Source organism: Oreochromis aureus, linkage group 12, assembly GCF_013358895.1.
Source record: "Oreochromis aureus strain Israel breed Guangdong linkage group 12, ZZ_aureus, whole genome shotgun sequence".
Classification (NCBI taxonomy): domain Eukaryota; kingdom Metazoa; phylum Chordata; class Actinopteri; order Cichliformes; family Cichlidae; genus Oreochromis; species Oreochromis aureus.
Window position 1 is genome coordinate 7,539,218 of NC_052953.1, and position 15,105 is coordinate 7,554,322.

General features: G+C 40.6%; 2 protein-coding genes across 3 annotated transcripts in view; one reads left to right on the forward strand and one right to left on the reverse strand.

Moving 5' to 3' along the window:
- The first annotated feature begins 4,036 nt into the window (after positions 1-4,036).
- On the forward strand, positions 4,037-10,394 carry coq5 (coenzyme Q5, methyltransferase). Its single transcript, XM_031746498.2, has 7 exons — positions 4,037-4,238; positions 5,951-6,100; positions 6,189-6,413; positions 8,169-8,275; positions 8,436-8,524; positions 9,477-9,588; positions 10,020-10,394. The coding sequence occupies exons 1-7, from the start codon at positions 4,058-4,060 to the stop codon at positions 10,119-10,121; spliced, it is 966 nt and encodes a 321-aa protein (XP_031602358.2). The 5' UTR covers positions 4,037-4,057; the 3' UTR covers positions 10,122-10,394.
- A 110-nt stretch (positions 10,395-10,504) lies between these two features.
- znrf3 (zinc and ring finger 3) overlaps positions 10,505-15,105 on the reverse strand; it is a 66,618-nt gene continuing 62,017 nt past the window's right edge. The window contains exons 7-8 of one of the 2 annotated variants that reach the window (XM_039620886.1): positions 14,219-14,321; positions 10,505-14,106 (exon numbers count right to left, since the gene is read on the reverse strand). In XM_039620886.1, the coding sequence (XP_039476820.1) occupies positions 12,362-14,106; positions 14,219-14,321 (1,848 nt within the window). In that variant the 3' untranslated portion in view covers positions 10,505-12,361. The remainder of the gene's footprint in view (positions 14,107-14,218; positions 14,322-15,105) is intronic. The other variant, XM_031746862.2, reaches the window with a different exon arrangement.

Consider the following 15,105-nt stretch of genomic DNA (forward strand, 5'->3'; position numbering starts at 1 on the left):
ACAGGAAGAAGTCTGCATCCTTCAAGAAAAACATGATTTTCATGCAGGACAATGCTCCATCACACGCGTCCAAGTACTCCACAGCGTGGCTGGCAAGAAAGGGTATAAAAAAGAAGAAAAACTAATGACATGGCCTCCTTGTTCACCTGATCTGAACCCATTGAGAACCTGTGGTCCATCATCAAATGTGAGATTTACAAGGAGGGAAAACAATACACCTCTCTGAACAGTGTCTGGGAGGCTGTGGTTGCTGCTGCACGCAATGTTGATGGTGAACAGATCAAAACACTGACAGAATCCATGGATGGCAGGCTTTTGAGTGTCCTTGCAAAGAAAGGTGGCTATATTGGTCGCTGATTTGTTTTGGTTTTGTTTTTGAATGTCAGAAATGTATATTTGTGAATGTGGAGATGTTATATTGGTTTCACTGGTAAAATAAATAATTGAAATGGGTATATATTTGTTTTTTGTTAAGTTGCCTAATAATTATGCACAGTAATAGTCACCTGCACACACAGATATCCCCCTAAAATAGCTAAAACTAAAAACTACTTCCAAAAACATTCAGCTTTGGTATTAATGAGTTTTTTGGGTTCATTGAGAACATGGTTGTTGTTCAATAATAAAATTATTCCTCAAAAATACAACTTGCCTAATAATTCTGCACTCCCTGTATTTGTCTCTCAAAAAAATAGTTCATAACTTCCTTCAACTTATTCATGTCACCTAAAGGGTAAACCTGTTTCTCCATCACCAGTTCAGCTCTGATGATTCAGTAAGGACATCTGCCGTTTTTACAGCTGTAGCTCCAGCAAACATCAGCTGATACCAGAAATTAAAAGCAAATGAATTCTAACAACAGCTGATCAAGCTTAAAGGTGCTGCTGTTGTTTTGCGCGATAAACAAACAAGAGAGAAACGCCGATCATTGATCAGTTTCATGACTGAAGTTTCAACAGGCGAGAGAATGACAGGGAGGCTGTCATAAAGTTCACCATGCGCACACAGCTGTATAGAAACTCTGTCGTGCTAGCTAGAAGCGCAGTACGAGTTATTGTAAGTGATTGAAAAAGTCAGCACAACGAAAATAAACTACACCTAAACTCGGTTTATATCTGACCGAAATAGAGTGCAGTTCATAACTTCTTACCTGAAATTCAGTTCACCTCACGCTCCTGCCTTCGCTTTCCCTGATCCATGATTGACCACCCGCGTTAGCAATCGCCTGCCCGGCCTCGTATGTCTCGTTGGCGGCATGTCCTTTCTGTCACACACGGTGGATAGCTGCCCTCTGTTGTAGCTCCACCACCAAACAACTCAGTTATTTTTTCCACATCGACCAGCATCATCGGCCCATATAAAGCGAAAAATAAGTCCAGCTAAGACACAGACCCTTGCTGAGCGATCGGGCAATTAAACAAATTTTAGCCACCTCACTATCAGCCAAGCCTGGGTGGTTTTTCACGAAGGGTCGCTAGTCGGCGCTAGCTAGCTAAGCTAGCGGCGCTAGCTAGCTAACCAGCCGGCTATCAGCAACACGTAAGAGAACTGTTGCTAAATAAACTACACCTAAACTTGGTTTATATCTGACCCAAATAGATTGCAGGTCATAACTTCTTACCTGAAATTCAGTTCACCTCACGCTCCTGCCTTCGCTTTCCTGATCCATGATTGACCTCCGCGTTAGCAAACACCGACGATCGGCGGTAGCCTCACCGCCTTGTATGTCTCGTTCGCGGCATGTCCTTTCTGTCACACACGGTGGATAGCTGCCCTCTGTTGTAGCTCCACCACCAAACAACTCAGTTATTTTTTCCACATCGACCAGCATCATCGGCCCATATAAAGCGAAAAATAAGTCCAGCTAAGACACAGACCCTTGCCGGCGATCGGGCGATTAAACAAATTTTAGCCACCTCACTATCAGCCAAGCCTGGGTGGTTTTTCACGAAGGCGCTAGCTAGCTAAGCTAGCGGCGCTAGCTAACTAACCCGCTATCAGCAACACTTAAAAGAATTGTCGCTAATATGGGATGTCTTGATAAAACGAGCAGATATTTGAAGTTTACACACCTACATTCTCGCCTGAAAATATCTTAAAAGTGTATTTTGTGACCTAGAAACACGAATAAAAGACATATAAAAGCAAAGTGGTGTCCGCCATTGTTTGACTCGGTAGAGGCATGCTATGAATTGTGGGATATGTAGTTTTCACCAAGCATGGCACCCTTTAGGCCGTACTACTCCCGGTATACCACTAGAGAGAGCCAACCCACCACAAATGAAGTCTGTTTCTATGGTGCCAAAAGCAGAATCTTTCTCAGGAGCCTAGAAATTGGCCTAAATTTGCACTAAAATCTAAATATTTCAAAAACTATAAAAGTTATGAACACCAAAAGTCACACCATACTAGCCCAGCTCCAGCCGCACAAAATGATGTAACATATGTACCCCTATTGTCAAAACTGTTTGGCAGAGGGAGCGCGGAAAATTTTCACTAAAATATTAATATTTTAAAAACTATAATAGTCATAAACACCAAAAGTCATAGCACACCATTCCAGATCCAGCCGCACAAAATGAGGTAACATATATGAAGCTTTTCTCAAAACTGCGGGCGTGATACGTGCGAAATTTAGGCGGAAGATGGAGAATAATAATAATAATAATAAGAATAATAAATCCGAGGAATAGTAATATGTGTGCCTCTTGTCATAGGCACACATAATAACCAAGCAGATTTAGTAAAATCACTGACTCATCTGTTGAATGGATACTGGGAGGATTAGTTCCCTGCCAAACTGACCTTTGAGAAAGGCCTTGCTAGCCAGAACAATCTCATGAAACAAAAACAATAAAACAAGCTTTCAAATAAATTAAAATCTTGAGCTTTATAATATTTATCAACAGTCTATATATATTTTAGATTTAGACCTATGCTGCTCCTTGAAAGACAACATTAACATTGAGATATTTCATCGGGAGAAGTGAATCAAATTCATAGCAAGGAGTTCCAACCTAAATACAACTTAAATAAATCATTTTATTAAGCTTTTGTATAGTTATGAAAATGTTGCAAGCTAGATAGATAAATAGATACCACATAACCCCCACAACAAATAATGGTGTGGGGGATATTTTCTTGGCACACTTTGGGCCCTTTAGTGCCTCTGAGCATTGTTTAAACAACATAGCCTACCTGTGCATGGTTGGTGACCATGTCCATCCCTTTATGACCACAGTGGACTTCTGCTTCCAGCAGGATAATGTGCCATATCATAAATCTCGGATCAACTCACACGTTACAATTAGTTAATTTGTACTCAAATGCCCTCCACAGTCACCAGATATTAGCCCAGTGCTGCTCAGTGAGCACTTTTGGGATGCGGTGGAAAAGGAGATTCACATCACAGTTGCGCAACAAACAAATCTGCATCAACTTTGTGATGCTGCAGTAACATGTTAAGACCAAAATCTCAGAGGAATGTTTGTAGCACCTTGTTGAATCTATGCCACAAATATTTAAGGACTTTCTAAAAGCAATAGGTGTGACTATGAAATGGCCGGTGAGTGTATCCTTGATTTTTACCTACCGTTATGATTCTTATTTGAGTAATAATTCCCCTTTTTAGGCAAGTAACCAAAAACATACTGTAGAGAAAAAATATCTAATATCAAATATTTAATAAACTGTACTCTAAGGACACAGTCTGATACAATATCCTTTCCATAAAAAAGGTTTAGCTGTTACAATTTATACAATACAGCAAGTTACATGGAGAACCCCACAGGACAATAAAATGCAGCTAAACAGAGCATGTAGCCTCGCCAGCTACCATAAAAGTTCCAATTTATCTGTGTTACACTTTCTTGAAAATTTCACAAAACCTGCATTAAACTTTATTATTGTTGTTGTTGTTATTATTATTATTATTATTATTATTATTATCATTATTATTTACTTATTTAGATTTTTTTGGGTAATAATGCTGCTTAGAAAAAAAGACTACATTGTCGCTTACGAATGACGACATCCCGTGACATAACTGTCAGGCAACATGGCGGCGTCCGTGAGGTTGCTTGTCCGTCAAGCGATCCGACTTTCTCATAGAAACATCACCGTTACAGCCACCGGTGTTTCTGCTCGGCCGCCCTGTCGATGTTTCAGCGAATCAGCTGAAGAAAGAAGTACGCATTTTGGTTTTGAGACCGTGCCGGAAGCAGAGAAGGCGAAAAGAGGTGAGTGACTGTGGAACCAGTCTTCATATAAAAATCTCTCCATTTAAAAGTTCGTTGCCTCTTTAGACACGTACAGACTTTTGAAGCACGAGATATGAGGTCATTTTAGAGTCGTGAGGAACTGCTAGACAATTCGGCTAACCATTTATGTATGAGGCAACATTCAGTAAACTTGTCTTGATGCATTCTCAATCATCCAGGAAAGTAAATCTCCAAAAGTTGAATCTGTTCATCTGGACGTAGCGTTTTGTGGGAGAAACGTTTCGTCACTCATCCAAGTGACTTCTTCAGTCTCAGCTGACTGCAGGTTTCCCCAAATCTTATAAACAGTACACTTGCATAATGACTGAAACCAGCCCACTGAAGGAACAATGGGCTGTGAGGTCAGTTCCTTCAGTGGGCTGGTTTCAGTCATTATGCAAATGTACTGTTTATAAGGTTTGGGGAAACCTGCAGTCAGCTGAGACTGAAGAAGTCACTTGGATGAGTGACGAAACGTTTCTCCCACAAAACGCTACGTCCAGATGAACAGATTCAACTTTTGGAGATTCAGTAAACTTCTAAGCGTTTAAAGTGCGATGCCGTCAACTTTATTTATGATTATTTTCATAGTGACACCTTTAATATTATCAGGTAGCTCAAAGGGCTCATCCTGTCCCACAGCATCCTGTCCCACAGCATCCTGTCACACCAGCCCATATAAATTTCCTCCTTCATAACATCCATGAAGCTTCCCTGTGGCCTTCCTCTTGTCCTCCTGCCTGGGTGCTCCATATTTAACATCATATGAAACCATCTCAACCCTACCTCAATAACTCTCCAAAATTCCAAAAAGTCTCCATATCATTTGACCTGGGCTGACTTAGCAGAGCAATTTTATCACAGTCAACTGGAACTAAACTAAAACTAGATGTGAAAACAAACTAAGCTAAAATAAAAATGTAGAGGTAATGTCCTTAGTTTAAGTGTCTGTTAGTTTGGTAACTTAGCCTGCCAGTCAATGAAAGACATGTTTATTGAGATGTCTACAATATTATGACACACTATGAGTTAGTCTTGAGTTTTTATTGTAATATCTGCACTAATTTTCCTAAATCTTGCCTCCAATACATGCCTTTAATAAAATAATAATTAAAAAGACTAAAACTAACACTAACAACTAAATTAAAACTAAATGTGTATTTAAAAAATAAAATAAAAACTAGACCCGAAACAAGAAAATCCACTCTGAAAAATAACTAAAACTAACTAAACTAAATTTAAAAACTAAAAGTTCAAATGAAGAAAAAAAAAATCTAATTAGAAAATACAAAACTAACTATAATAACTCCTCTAGCAGTCAGTAACTCCTCACTCCACACTCAGCTTGACATATTAATAAGGGTAAAAATAAAAAAATACACAAAATGAACTTGAAATGAAGAAGGAGGAACTCACTCACATTGAGCTGCAGCATTAAAACGAATAACTGTGATACACATACACACTAACGCTCTGCTTTATAAACTTTTTGGGGATATTTTTTTTCTTTCATTTGCACAGATTACTGATATTTCATATATGGAAGATGACTAATTGCATTGTAGCACTAAACCACTGTATCATGTCATATTTGATATCCGGGGTAGCTATGATAATATTATAGGTTACTCCATAAATCCTACCCCTATTCTATACCTCTTTCTTATTGTTTTTTTCTTTTTCTTTTTCAGTATATAAAGTGTTTGAGAATGTGGCACAGAAGTATGACATAATGAATGATGCCATGAGTTTGGGGATTCATCGACTGTGGAAGGACATGCTGCTGCACGCGATGCATCCGCAGCCTGGTGCTCGGCTCCTGGACGTGGCGGGTGGAACAGGTAAAACCGTTTGTGCGTGCCTCTGCAAAACATCAAACTGAAACATCTAGTGGCAATACACATCTATATTCCCTGTGACGATCTTCAGGTGACATTTCTTTCCGTTTCCTGGAGTACGTTCGTTCTCAGCGGGAGCGGCAACAGAGGCGGGCGGTACGCTTCGGCCAGACATTGTCATGGCAGGACATTTCCAACAGCTACTCCACGATAGAGACGGACGGGCCCCGGGAGTCAACGGCTGTGGTCTGTGACATCAACAAAGAGATGCTCAAAGTGGGAAAGGAGAAGGCTGAGAGCTTGGGCATCACTGCTGGTAATCTTCTAAATGCAAAACTGCTTCAAGTGTCTTTAAGCTGGACACTCGGTCCCTGTGATTCTGTGCATGTACAGATCTCATCAGTAATAGGAGCCTTATGCTGTGTCACGTAGCACAAACACATTATCCAGAAGCCCCAGATCCATTATAACTGAGAAATCAAAAGCTTTTCATTGATGAAAGCTGGCTTTGGTTAGTTCTCCTTCTGTCAGACACATTCAGAATCAAAAGGTTTATGTGGAAAATACTGTTTTTTAATATAAGATGTGCAAAAGTGTCACTAATACGTCTATAACATATTGTCACCAGTCTGGAAATAACACTTGAAATGCCTACAGACTGTGAGATTTCAGAAATGGCTCTTGTGGAAATGAGTATTTTTTTTTCTGCACAGTTTCCAATAGTCATACCTTCTGATTCATTGGGTCTGATGCATAGCAGCAGTTCCTCAAATATTCATTCAAATGTGGTCCTGATAATAGCTAAAGTAGTAGATCACGTATACAGATCAAGTTTTTGCTACCACAGCTCAATTAGATTTTCTCCTTTCTTGAAATCAGAAACGTCTGTTTGGGTTTGTTCTTCTTCACAGTGGTGCCAATATCGAGTTGATCGGTGTGGTAGTTAAACAAAAGTTTTGTTGTGAGTCTGTGGTGCCCAGTATAGGACAGATTCTATGTATTTCTACCAAAAAAAGATGTTTACCACTGCTGTGGCTCAAACATGAACCTGGAGTTGTTAGTGGCTTTTGGGCTAAGTCACAATAAAAAAAAACACAAAAAAAAATCAATGATTCAAAGATTCTCTTCATCATGATTTCCTTCCCACAGAAATTCCCCTACCTTCTCCTTGTAACTCCACATAATAATCGGTTCTCAAACCTGTCAAAATATCGTCTGGTTCTCAAAAGAAACCCTGCAGAACTGGTAGAGCACCAGCAGTGACACTGCATTGTGGGAAAAAGGAGTTGTTTGAGAACGCTATCCAATCATTATACGTGCTTAATTGCAAGTTCTGATGCAAGGCAGTGATTCCTGAGATATTTATCCCACCTGCGTCCTCTCTGGAGCCGTAACAGGTAAAAACCCTTGTACAGACCAAACTTCTGCATCATACTGCATTATATTGGTTGGTTTGGAGACGTGGGATATAGCATGCTCATTGTTAATTTCTACACGGTCAGAAAAATATCGCTGCCAGAACGTTGTTACAAAAGTCAACTCGCTTTTTGGAGCGTTTCTTTCACGTTGGTCGTCTTTCTTGTGGGACAGCCACAATTGCAGTGTATACCTGGCTTACGTCAGGGGGAAAAAGTTCTTTGATTGTGAAATCTTGACAACAATGTCAACCTGACACCAGAGCAGAGGAGACTATCATGCACGTAAATGTGTTTAAAGAAAAAACCTGCGTTCACTGATATCAGATGTAGTCATCCAGCTTAGCGGTGGAAACACTGCAACTTGACTGTAAACACTTTTAGATCAAATAAAACAAAATGTAAATTAAATTTGTGGCACTGTTCAGCTTGAAACATTCTGCAAGTCATGGCGGTGGGAACGGCACACAGGATACAGGAGATGCAAACAGTTTAATTATAAGTGTGGGAGATTTCTGTTCAGCCATGCATGACCTGAACAGATACACTGTAATTATGGCAGAGCTATTGGCATAAACTGTCACGAGGAATTGCAAACTGCCAATAACCCACAGAATTCATGCTTGTGTGCGTTTTCCTTTGTCACTTTGTGTCAGGTCTATCATGGGTGGTTGGAGACGCAGAGGAACTGCCCTTTGATGATGACCAGTTTGATATATACACCATCGCCTTCGGCATTCGAAACGTTACTCATATAGATCAGGTAAGTTACTTTTAAAGGTCTCTTTATTTTCTGTTTCCAGTCAAACTTTATTCTTTACTAATTTATTCTCAGTTTAAATAAGAGATGGATCCAGCAGCTATGTTTTTAGAATAACATTTTTTGTGTCCTTTGACATTAAATTAATAACTGACTGTTTCAGGCACTGCAGGAGGCTCTGCGGGTCCTGAAACCTGGCGGCAGGTTTATGTGCTTAGAGTTCAGCAAAGTGACAAATCCCCTGTTGGCGAGGTGAGGAGGAGATGGTGGCTTAGAGTGCGTATGTAATATAAATCCATACTGTAAAAAAATAGTCTTCTTGAAATGTTCATTTTCTCTATAAGAGAAGCTTTGTGGTTTTATAAGTTTATATAATGTGATCAATATTGCTTTCTGACAAGTCAGTTGACTTTTTCTGAAACTGCAGATGTAACAGACTAAATGAGCTCCTGCTGCCCCCTTCTGGTTCTCTTTAATATAGTATACATGCACTTAAGTAGAAATGGAGTGTTTGGATATTTAAAAAGAAGTCAAGAATCATCAGCTGATCATTGATCAGTTTGACTTGCAGACTGTTGACTTAAAGTGCAACAGATTTCAGCACAAAGTTGAATGAGGCACTAGAACTGTGATTGCATATGTGATTTAGAGGTTTTAGTTTATTGAAAAGTGAATAACATGTTATTCACAAATGAACTCTGGAAAATCATATAAATCAAGAGTAAAGGACAAAGTTCATTAAACATCTGTGAAATGAATCTGGTCAAGTAACAGCAAGTAGCAGACGGGTTTGTTAATCACCCCTGCTCATACACCTGAGTAGCTTTCATTACCCAGGCCACTTATGCATGGACTCTACTCAAACCAAGTCCTTGCACTACTTCCAATGATAGATACCCTGACTGCCATTAGGTATCAGGATTGAATGACTGGACCAGTGTCAGACCTCACACTGGTGCAGTGGTTCCTGGCTTCCCCCTGGTGAGGAAAAAGCTCAGTCTCATGTGGCGAGAGTATCGAGGCAGTTCCTGGAGGAAATGATACTATTGAGTGGCCCCATGCTTACCTGACGTGATTTGGTCCATCCAATTCGGCCAGGCTGCACCTCAGACTGTCCAGGAGCTCAGTGAAATGTGTAATTATGGGAGTTATTTGAGACTAACACTGGGTTCTAGTTCTGAGAGATTTCCGTTTCCCTTTTCAGGCTTTATGATGCGTACAGTTTCCAGATGATCCCAGTGTTGGGAGAGGTTATTGCTGGAGACTGGAAGTCCTATCAGTACTTAGTAGAGAGCATCCGCAAGTTCCCCAGCCAGGTAAGGCAGTTTTGTTCTGTATCTTACTTACAATGACAACATTGCTGCTCTTACTGATTACAGTTCTCAATTTCAAGTTCCCTTCTTAGATCTTTCATTCACATATTTTTTTCTGAAAGAGAGAGATTTGATTCATGATAAATGGCGCGAATTTGTTTATCTGATTACTCAGTTGTACTAGCAATTTTTGCCACAATGTTTCTAAAACCTTTTATTCTAACAGAAAATTAACAGCATTTTAATGAGGTTACAGTGTCTTTAGTGCACATCAACTGATCGAATCTATATGCACAGTCACAGTATTAAACATCCACTCTGAAAAAACAACTCTTGAAGCTTGTTATGTATTCACACTGTACTGCTGTGTGCAGGTCTGTCACTTTGTGGATTCAGTGTTAGTCATTGACCCCCTTGTTCTTCTTCCTCTGCAGGAGGAGTTCAAATCCATGATTGAAGATGCAGGTTTCTATTGTGTGCAATACTACAATTTCACAGGTGGAGTGGTGGCTCTTCACTCTGGTTTCAAGCTGTGAGATGCACTCCAAATGCCTTCTGTAAAATATCGAATAAGTAAAAAGTCTGGCACAGAGTTTTCAGACTTGGAGTTTCTAGCTTGAGGCTTCAGAGTGCCTCCCCTCTGCTCATTGCAGAATGACCAAAGGTCAGAGGACATTTATTAAATCCAGAGGAATTAATACGAAAACTGCTGTTAATAGATCTCATTGTATGTGTACTTGTACAAATGGCAAGATGACTTTTTTTTTTGGTAATGTGTTTTTGTGATGAATAAAACCTACAAAAGCTAATCGTAGTATCTGAATGGATTATTACCAAAGCTGCAAAAGGCATTAATTACTCCTAATAATGAAGCCCTTAGAATTCAAACCACTGACTTTTTGCACAAAATACAAACACATTAATATAGAGTGCAAATGATGAAAAGCAGGACACCACAACATTAGTTACTTGAATAAAACTGTATATTTTACATATCTTTATACACTTTAATTACAAAACTGTATGGTACTAAAGTTTTAAAATCAGTTTTTTGGTCAGAGAAGATTTAATCGTCTTTTGTGCAATTACCATGTATATACAAGTCTCATGTTAGTGATTTTCCTCAAAATAAAAAGCAACCAAATAACTCAAACGTCCATACACTCTGAACATAAGACATGGCTTAAAGATAAATATATTAGTAAATAAATATTCAGAGAACATATTTCCATTTATGAAATGTGTTTGCTATACAGGTACAGAAATATACACAGATTGATTTCTAGCCTTTTTTTAAACATTTGTAATGGTAATGACAGAAAATAATTATATTCTTAAAAAATATTAATTTTTGTACACATTTTTTAATCTTAAGTGCTAGAAACAATAAAAAACAAAACAAAAAAAAACTTAAATAGTGACTCAAGTACCCCAAAATGTTATATTTGCAGTAGGTACGTATCTCTATGCAAAAGGCAAGATTAGATTCTCACTTGATTACAGCACTGGGTTAACTTATAAATAGGGTTATTTCAGGTTTTCCTCTGTGTAGAGAATGTGTATATTTCATAGAAACAGTATAAAAACAGTCTGCAGGACAAACAGAAAGGCATGAATGACAAGCAATGATATCGCAAGTATGTATTATGCACAGCACGATTCAAACGGATACACTGCGGTACTTATAACTGCATCATTCAAAAAGAAAAGTCACAGTACAAATAAGGAACCCTTTTAAAAGATGAGTCTTTCCAGCTACTTTCCTTTGGCCTTTTGATACATGCTAGAACCTTTAAAGATATTTAATAGAGCATGTTTCATTGTGGAAATTGGGTAAGTGACAAAAAATACACTTTTAAGGGCTTCCAAACATTAAGTAGAGTGCTACACTCTACGTTTGAATCTATTGACCCCGAGACACTCGCTCTGGCCTGAAGTTTAACGAAAACCTGTGCAGTGTCTAGATATTGCTACAAATAGCTTCCCAGCCCAGCGTAAGGCTTGCCAGGTTGCTCTGGCATCTCTCATACAGGTAGGCCACAACTGGACAGAAATGCAATGCATAAAACAAATTCTGTATATTGACCAGTGTCAGCCTTGCATTCACATTTCTATGCAATTTTCTGTAGTTATATATAGCTTTTTTTCTCCATGGAGAAATGAGTGGGTCACAGATACCTAGAAAGACCCATTTCCCTGCTTGAAAACAGTTTAAAATAAAACAACAATCATGTCTTTCTGTTTTGGTATTGGTAGCTAAGTCCATAAAATCTACTTGACTTGGTGGATGAAGCTTTAAAGGCAGTGGTCATGTGCACAAATATGCAAAATGTATATGTAGATGCAGATAGTGAACTTATGTAGAAAAAAATATCAGATTTCTAGAGCTGGCACCAAAAAAAAAAAAAAAAACCCAAAACAAAACTGAGTTGAGATTTAAAAAAAAACTGGGCCCAGATTGCAAACCCTTCATGGCAGCAGGAAGTCTTCAAATAGATGCCAATACCAACCCAATTGAATTTTCAGTTAACAACCTCCATCCATGTGTGTAGTATCATTTGTGGCCACAGGAATGAACTTAATACATTGTGTGTATATATATATATATATATATATAGATATTTAGAAATGACAGGCCATTTCAGTAGAAATCCACACAATCTACGATGATAACATTCAGTGCTCAGAGAGCAAGGTTAGAACAAGGCAACTGAGGGTTTCAATGATTGACTGACACGGTACCACATACATTGTCCCATTATTTCTGGACTCAAGTTCATATGCCCAAACCTCCCTCATATGTTGAAGTACTGCTTCCCAGTGCAGTGGGGCTTGCAGAGAGCTGAGGGTGAAACAAAGCCCTGGTCTCCTCCTCTTGAGGGTATGGGTGACCTCTAAACTGTCCTGAGGTGAAGTACCTGTCCGTGGGCTCACGCTGCTCCCCTGTCCGCAACTCCATCTCCACTGTGACACTGACTGGTAATAAACTGCTCTGGGTCTCTGCCCCTGTGCCCGATTCACAATCTGTGTCCTCAGGAATAATGGGTATTCTCTGGTTGAGTTCGCAGCAGCCCTGTCCTGAGCAGGCCTCTGAGTCTGCATGTGCATACTGCACATTAACAGCGTAGTCCTCAGTATAACGCCCTGCTGTGGCCCTGTGGACCTTCATCTCTTTGTAGAAGCAGCAAGGCAGCCCTTCATAGCTCACCTGCTCAGAGGAAGGGCACAATTGCTCAGAGGCAAAGTAGTTCTTGGAGGTTGACCCCTGGAAGTCCATTTCCCTGTGACAGCGTTCGGAGGCAAGATGCCCTGCTTGGTCCAAGTCCTGCCCTTTGCACTCAACATTGGGCGGAAGCACCTCAAAACAGCAGCTACAGGCTGCGGCCCCGAGCTCCCCCGATTCCTCTTGTGCCCCTTGTCCCCTGTCACCTCCGGCAGCCTCTGAAGCCCCGGCTGAGGTAGTACTATTGTTGCTGTTCTCCCTGGGTTCCAGTGATGAGCGACTGCTATAGTTGGGCTCCAAACTGCAGTTGGAGAGATGGTCCCCTGTGTTATATCCCGAAGCTCCAGCTGGGAGCTGGAGGCAGTCATGTCCCAAGGGTGCAGGGGAAGATGAGTCCTCAGCTGAAACTGTGTTGCAAGCCGTAGCTCCCGCTTCCCCCCCGGAGCCCCGACACGGGCTCTTGCTCCGGTAAACGTAAGGATCGTAGTCGCTGCTCAGTGAGCTGCGGAAAGTAGAGCAGCTACCGTAGACCCCCTGGTTGCTGACTTCAGTACAGTCCAACATGGAGTCACTGGAGGAACAATGGCACTGGCCAGAGCTGCTGCTGCTGCTATCACTGCCAGGACAGTCAGCGAGGTAGCCGCTGCACACTGAGCGGTGCCCGTGATAGCAGCTAAGGCCAGAAGTGCTGCTGTTATCAGCTATCCTTGAAGAAGAGGCAGGTGCCATGTGTACCACCGTGGGGTACAACAGCCCTTGCTGAAAAGCCCTGCTGTGGTGGCTCTTGTGGACCCCTCCTCCACCAAGCTGCCCTGGCACAGCAGATCCTTGGCCACCATCAGGAGGTTGAGGGAAAGTCAGCCCCTGAAAGTAGTAGTGCTGGTACATGGTTTCATACTGCGAAAAACAGGCTGCCCGGGAGAAGTTGCGATTATGGATTTTAGGTCTTTTAAAAGTAACATGATGAGGCTGTGAAGGGTAAGCAGGGGGTCCACGGTGCTCTAATCCGCAGTGGTGAGGGTTGATTGAATGCTCTAGGAGAGTGGGGTGGTAGCTCCGGAGAAAGGCCGACGTCGATTGGGGTGGGTACAGACCTTGGGGATCTGGGTGCTGGTCCACAGTGAGCACAGTGATGGGGTTGCCATGCGGGTCCATGCTGGTTCTAGTTGGGTAAGCTGTCACCTGACCAGCACGGTGCACCCTTCCCGGGTAATGAACTGGCAGGACCACTCGTTGCCTGCCATGGACTGGGTTGCCGGGGTCCATGCATGCCGGTCCTGGATTTCCCTTCTTTTGCTCTGTGATGACAAATAAAACAACATTAAGAACCTGAAAAATAACTCAAAACATTTAGAAACATTTCTAAAAGGGATCCTCAGCAAAATAGCCAGAGGTTGAACATCAACTCACCGATTATGTTGTGTCTGCAGTGGGGACAGGTGTGATGTTGGAGCAGCCAGGGGTCGACACATTTCTTATGAAATCTGTGGGCACAAGGGATAACCCGCAGCTCCTGCAGGAGAAAAAAAAAAGATTCAACAGTTAATCTTCATGCACTGTCAAAGCACAAACAGCAGCAAATACAGCAATGAAACATATCAAACACATGCTCTTATTTTTAATTACACTGACATACATTTTTTTTTAAATCTCATAATACTGTCCGATAAATAATTCATTCTGGAAATTAAAAAACAAAACATTCAATATATCTCCTTTATGTCAGTGGTTAAAAAAAAATCAAATGATTAATGTAAAAAATAAATAAATTAAATTAAAAAACTCAAACACCCAAACAAGTCATTTAGTTTTTTGTTTCTTTTTTTAAAACCCAGCTAAGACATTTTCAACATTTTCAAGCCACTTAATTTCTTACCAATAAGTCATTCATATGCATATTGCATTAAAGGAGTCCCAATATCTTGATGCATGCTCATGTTCGTAGTACTTTACACAGAGAAATGTTTTCAGTCTCCACAAAGAAAGAAAGTCACATGGATCAGTGACAAAACGTTTCTCTGACAGAAAACACACAGAAAACATCCTGATGAGCAGAATCAACTTTCAGGGCTTTCAAGCTCCATATGTCCATGCTTGGTTACTAAAAGAGTGACTGCAGTTCAAAGGAATCCTCATTTTATCTTATACTCGGCTTTGATGCAGGAAACAAGCCATTTAGTTCCATTTACCCACCCTTTAAGCCAGCTTTCCTCTGATTCCTTTAATACAGCTATCATCTAATTGGCTGCCCCTTGCAAACAAAAGATTTGAATGGCAGGCGGGTGGGGCTGTTGTAT

Coding starts and splice junctions, on each gene's coding strand:
- coq5 (XM_031746498.2), top strand. CDS start 4,058: ATGGCGGCGTCCGTGAGGTTGCTTGTCCGTCAAGCGATCCGACTTTCT. Junction 8,525..9,476: donor ACAAATCCCCTGTTGGCGAG/GTGAGGAGGAGA, acceptor TTCCCTTTTCAG/GCTTTATGATGCGTACAGTT. Junction 9,589..10,019: donor TCCGCAAGTTCCCCAGCCAG/GTAAGGCAGTTT, acceptor CTTCCTCTGCAG/GAGGAGTTCAAATCCATGAT.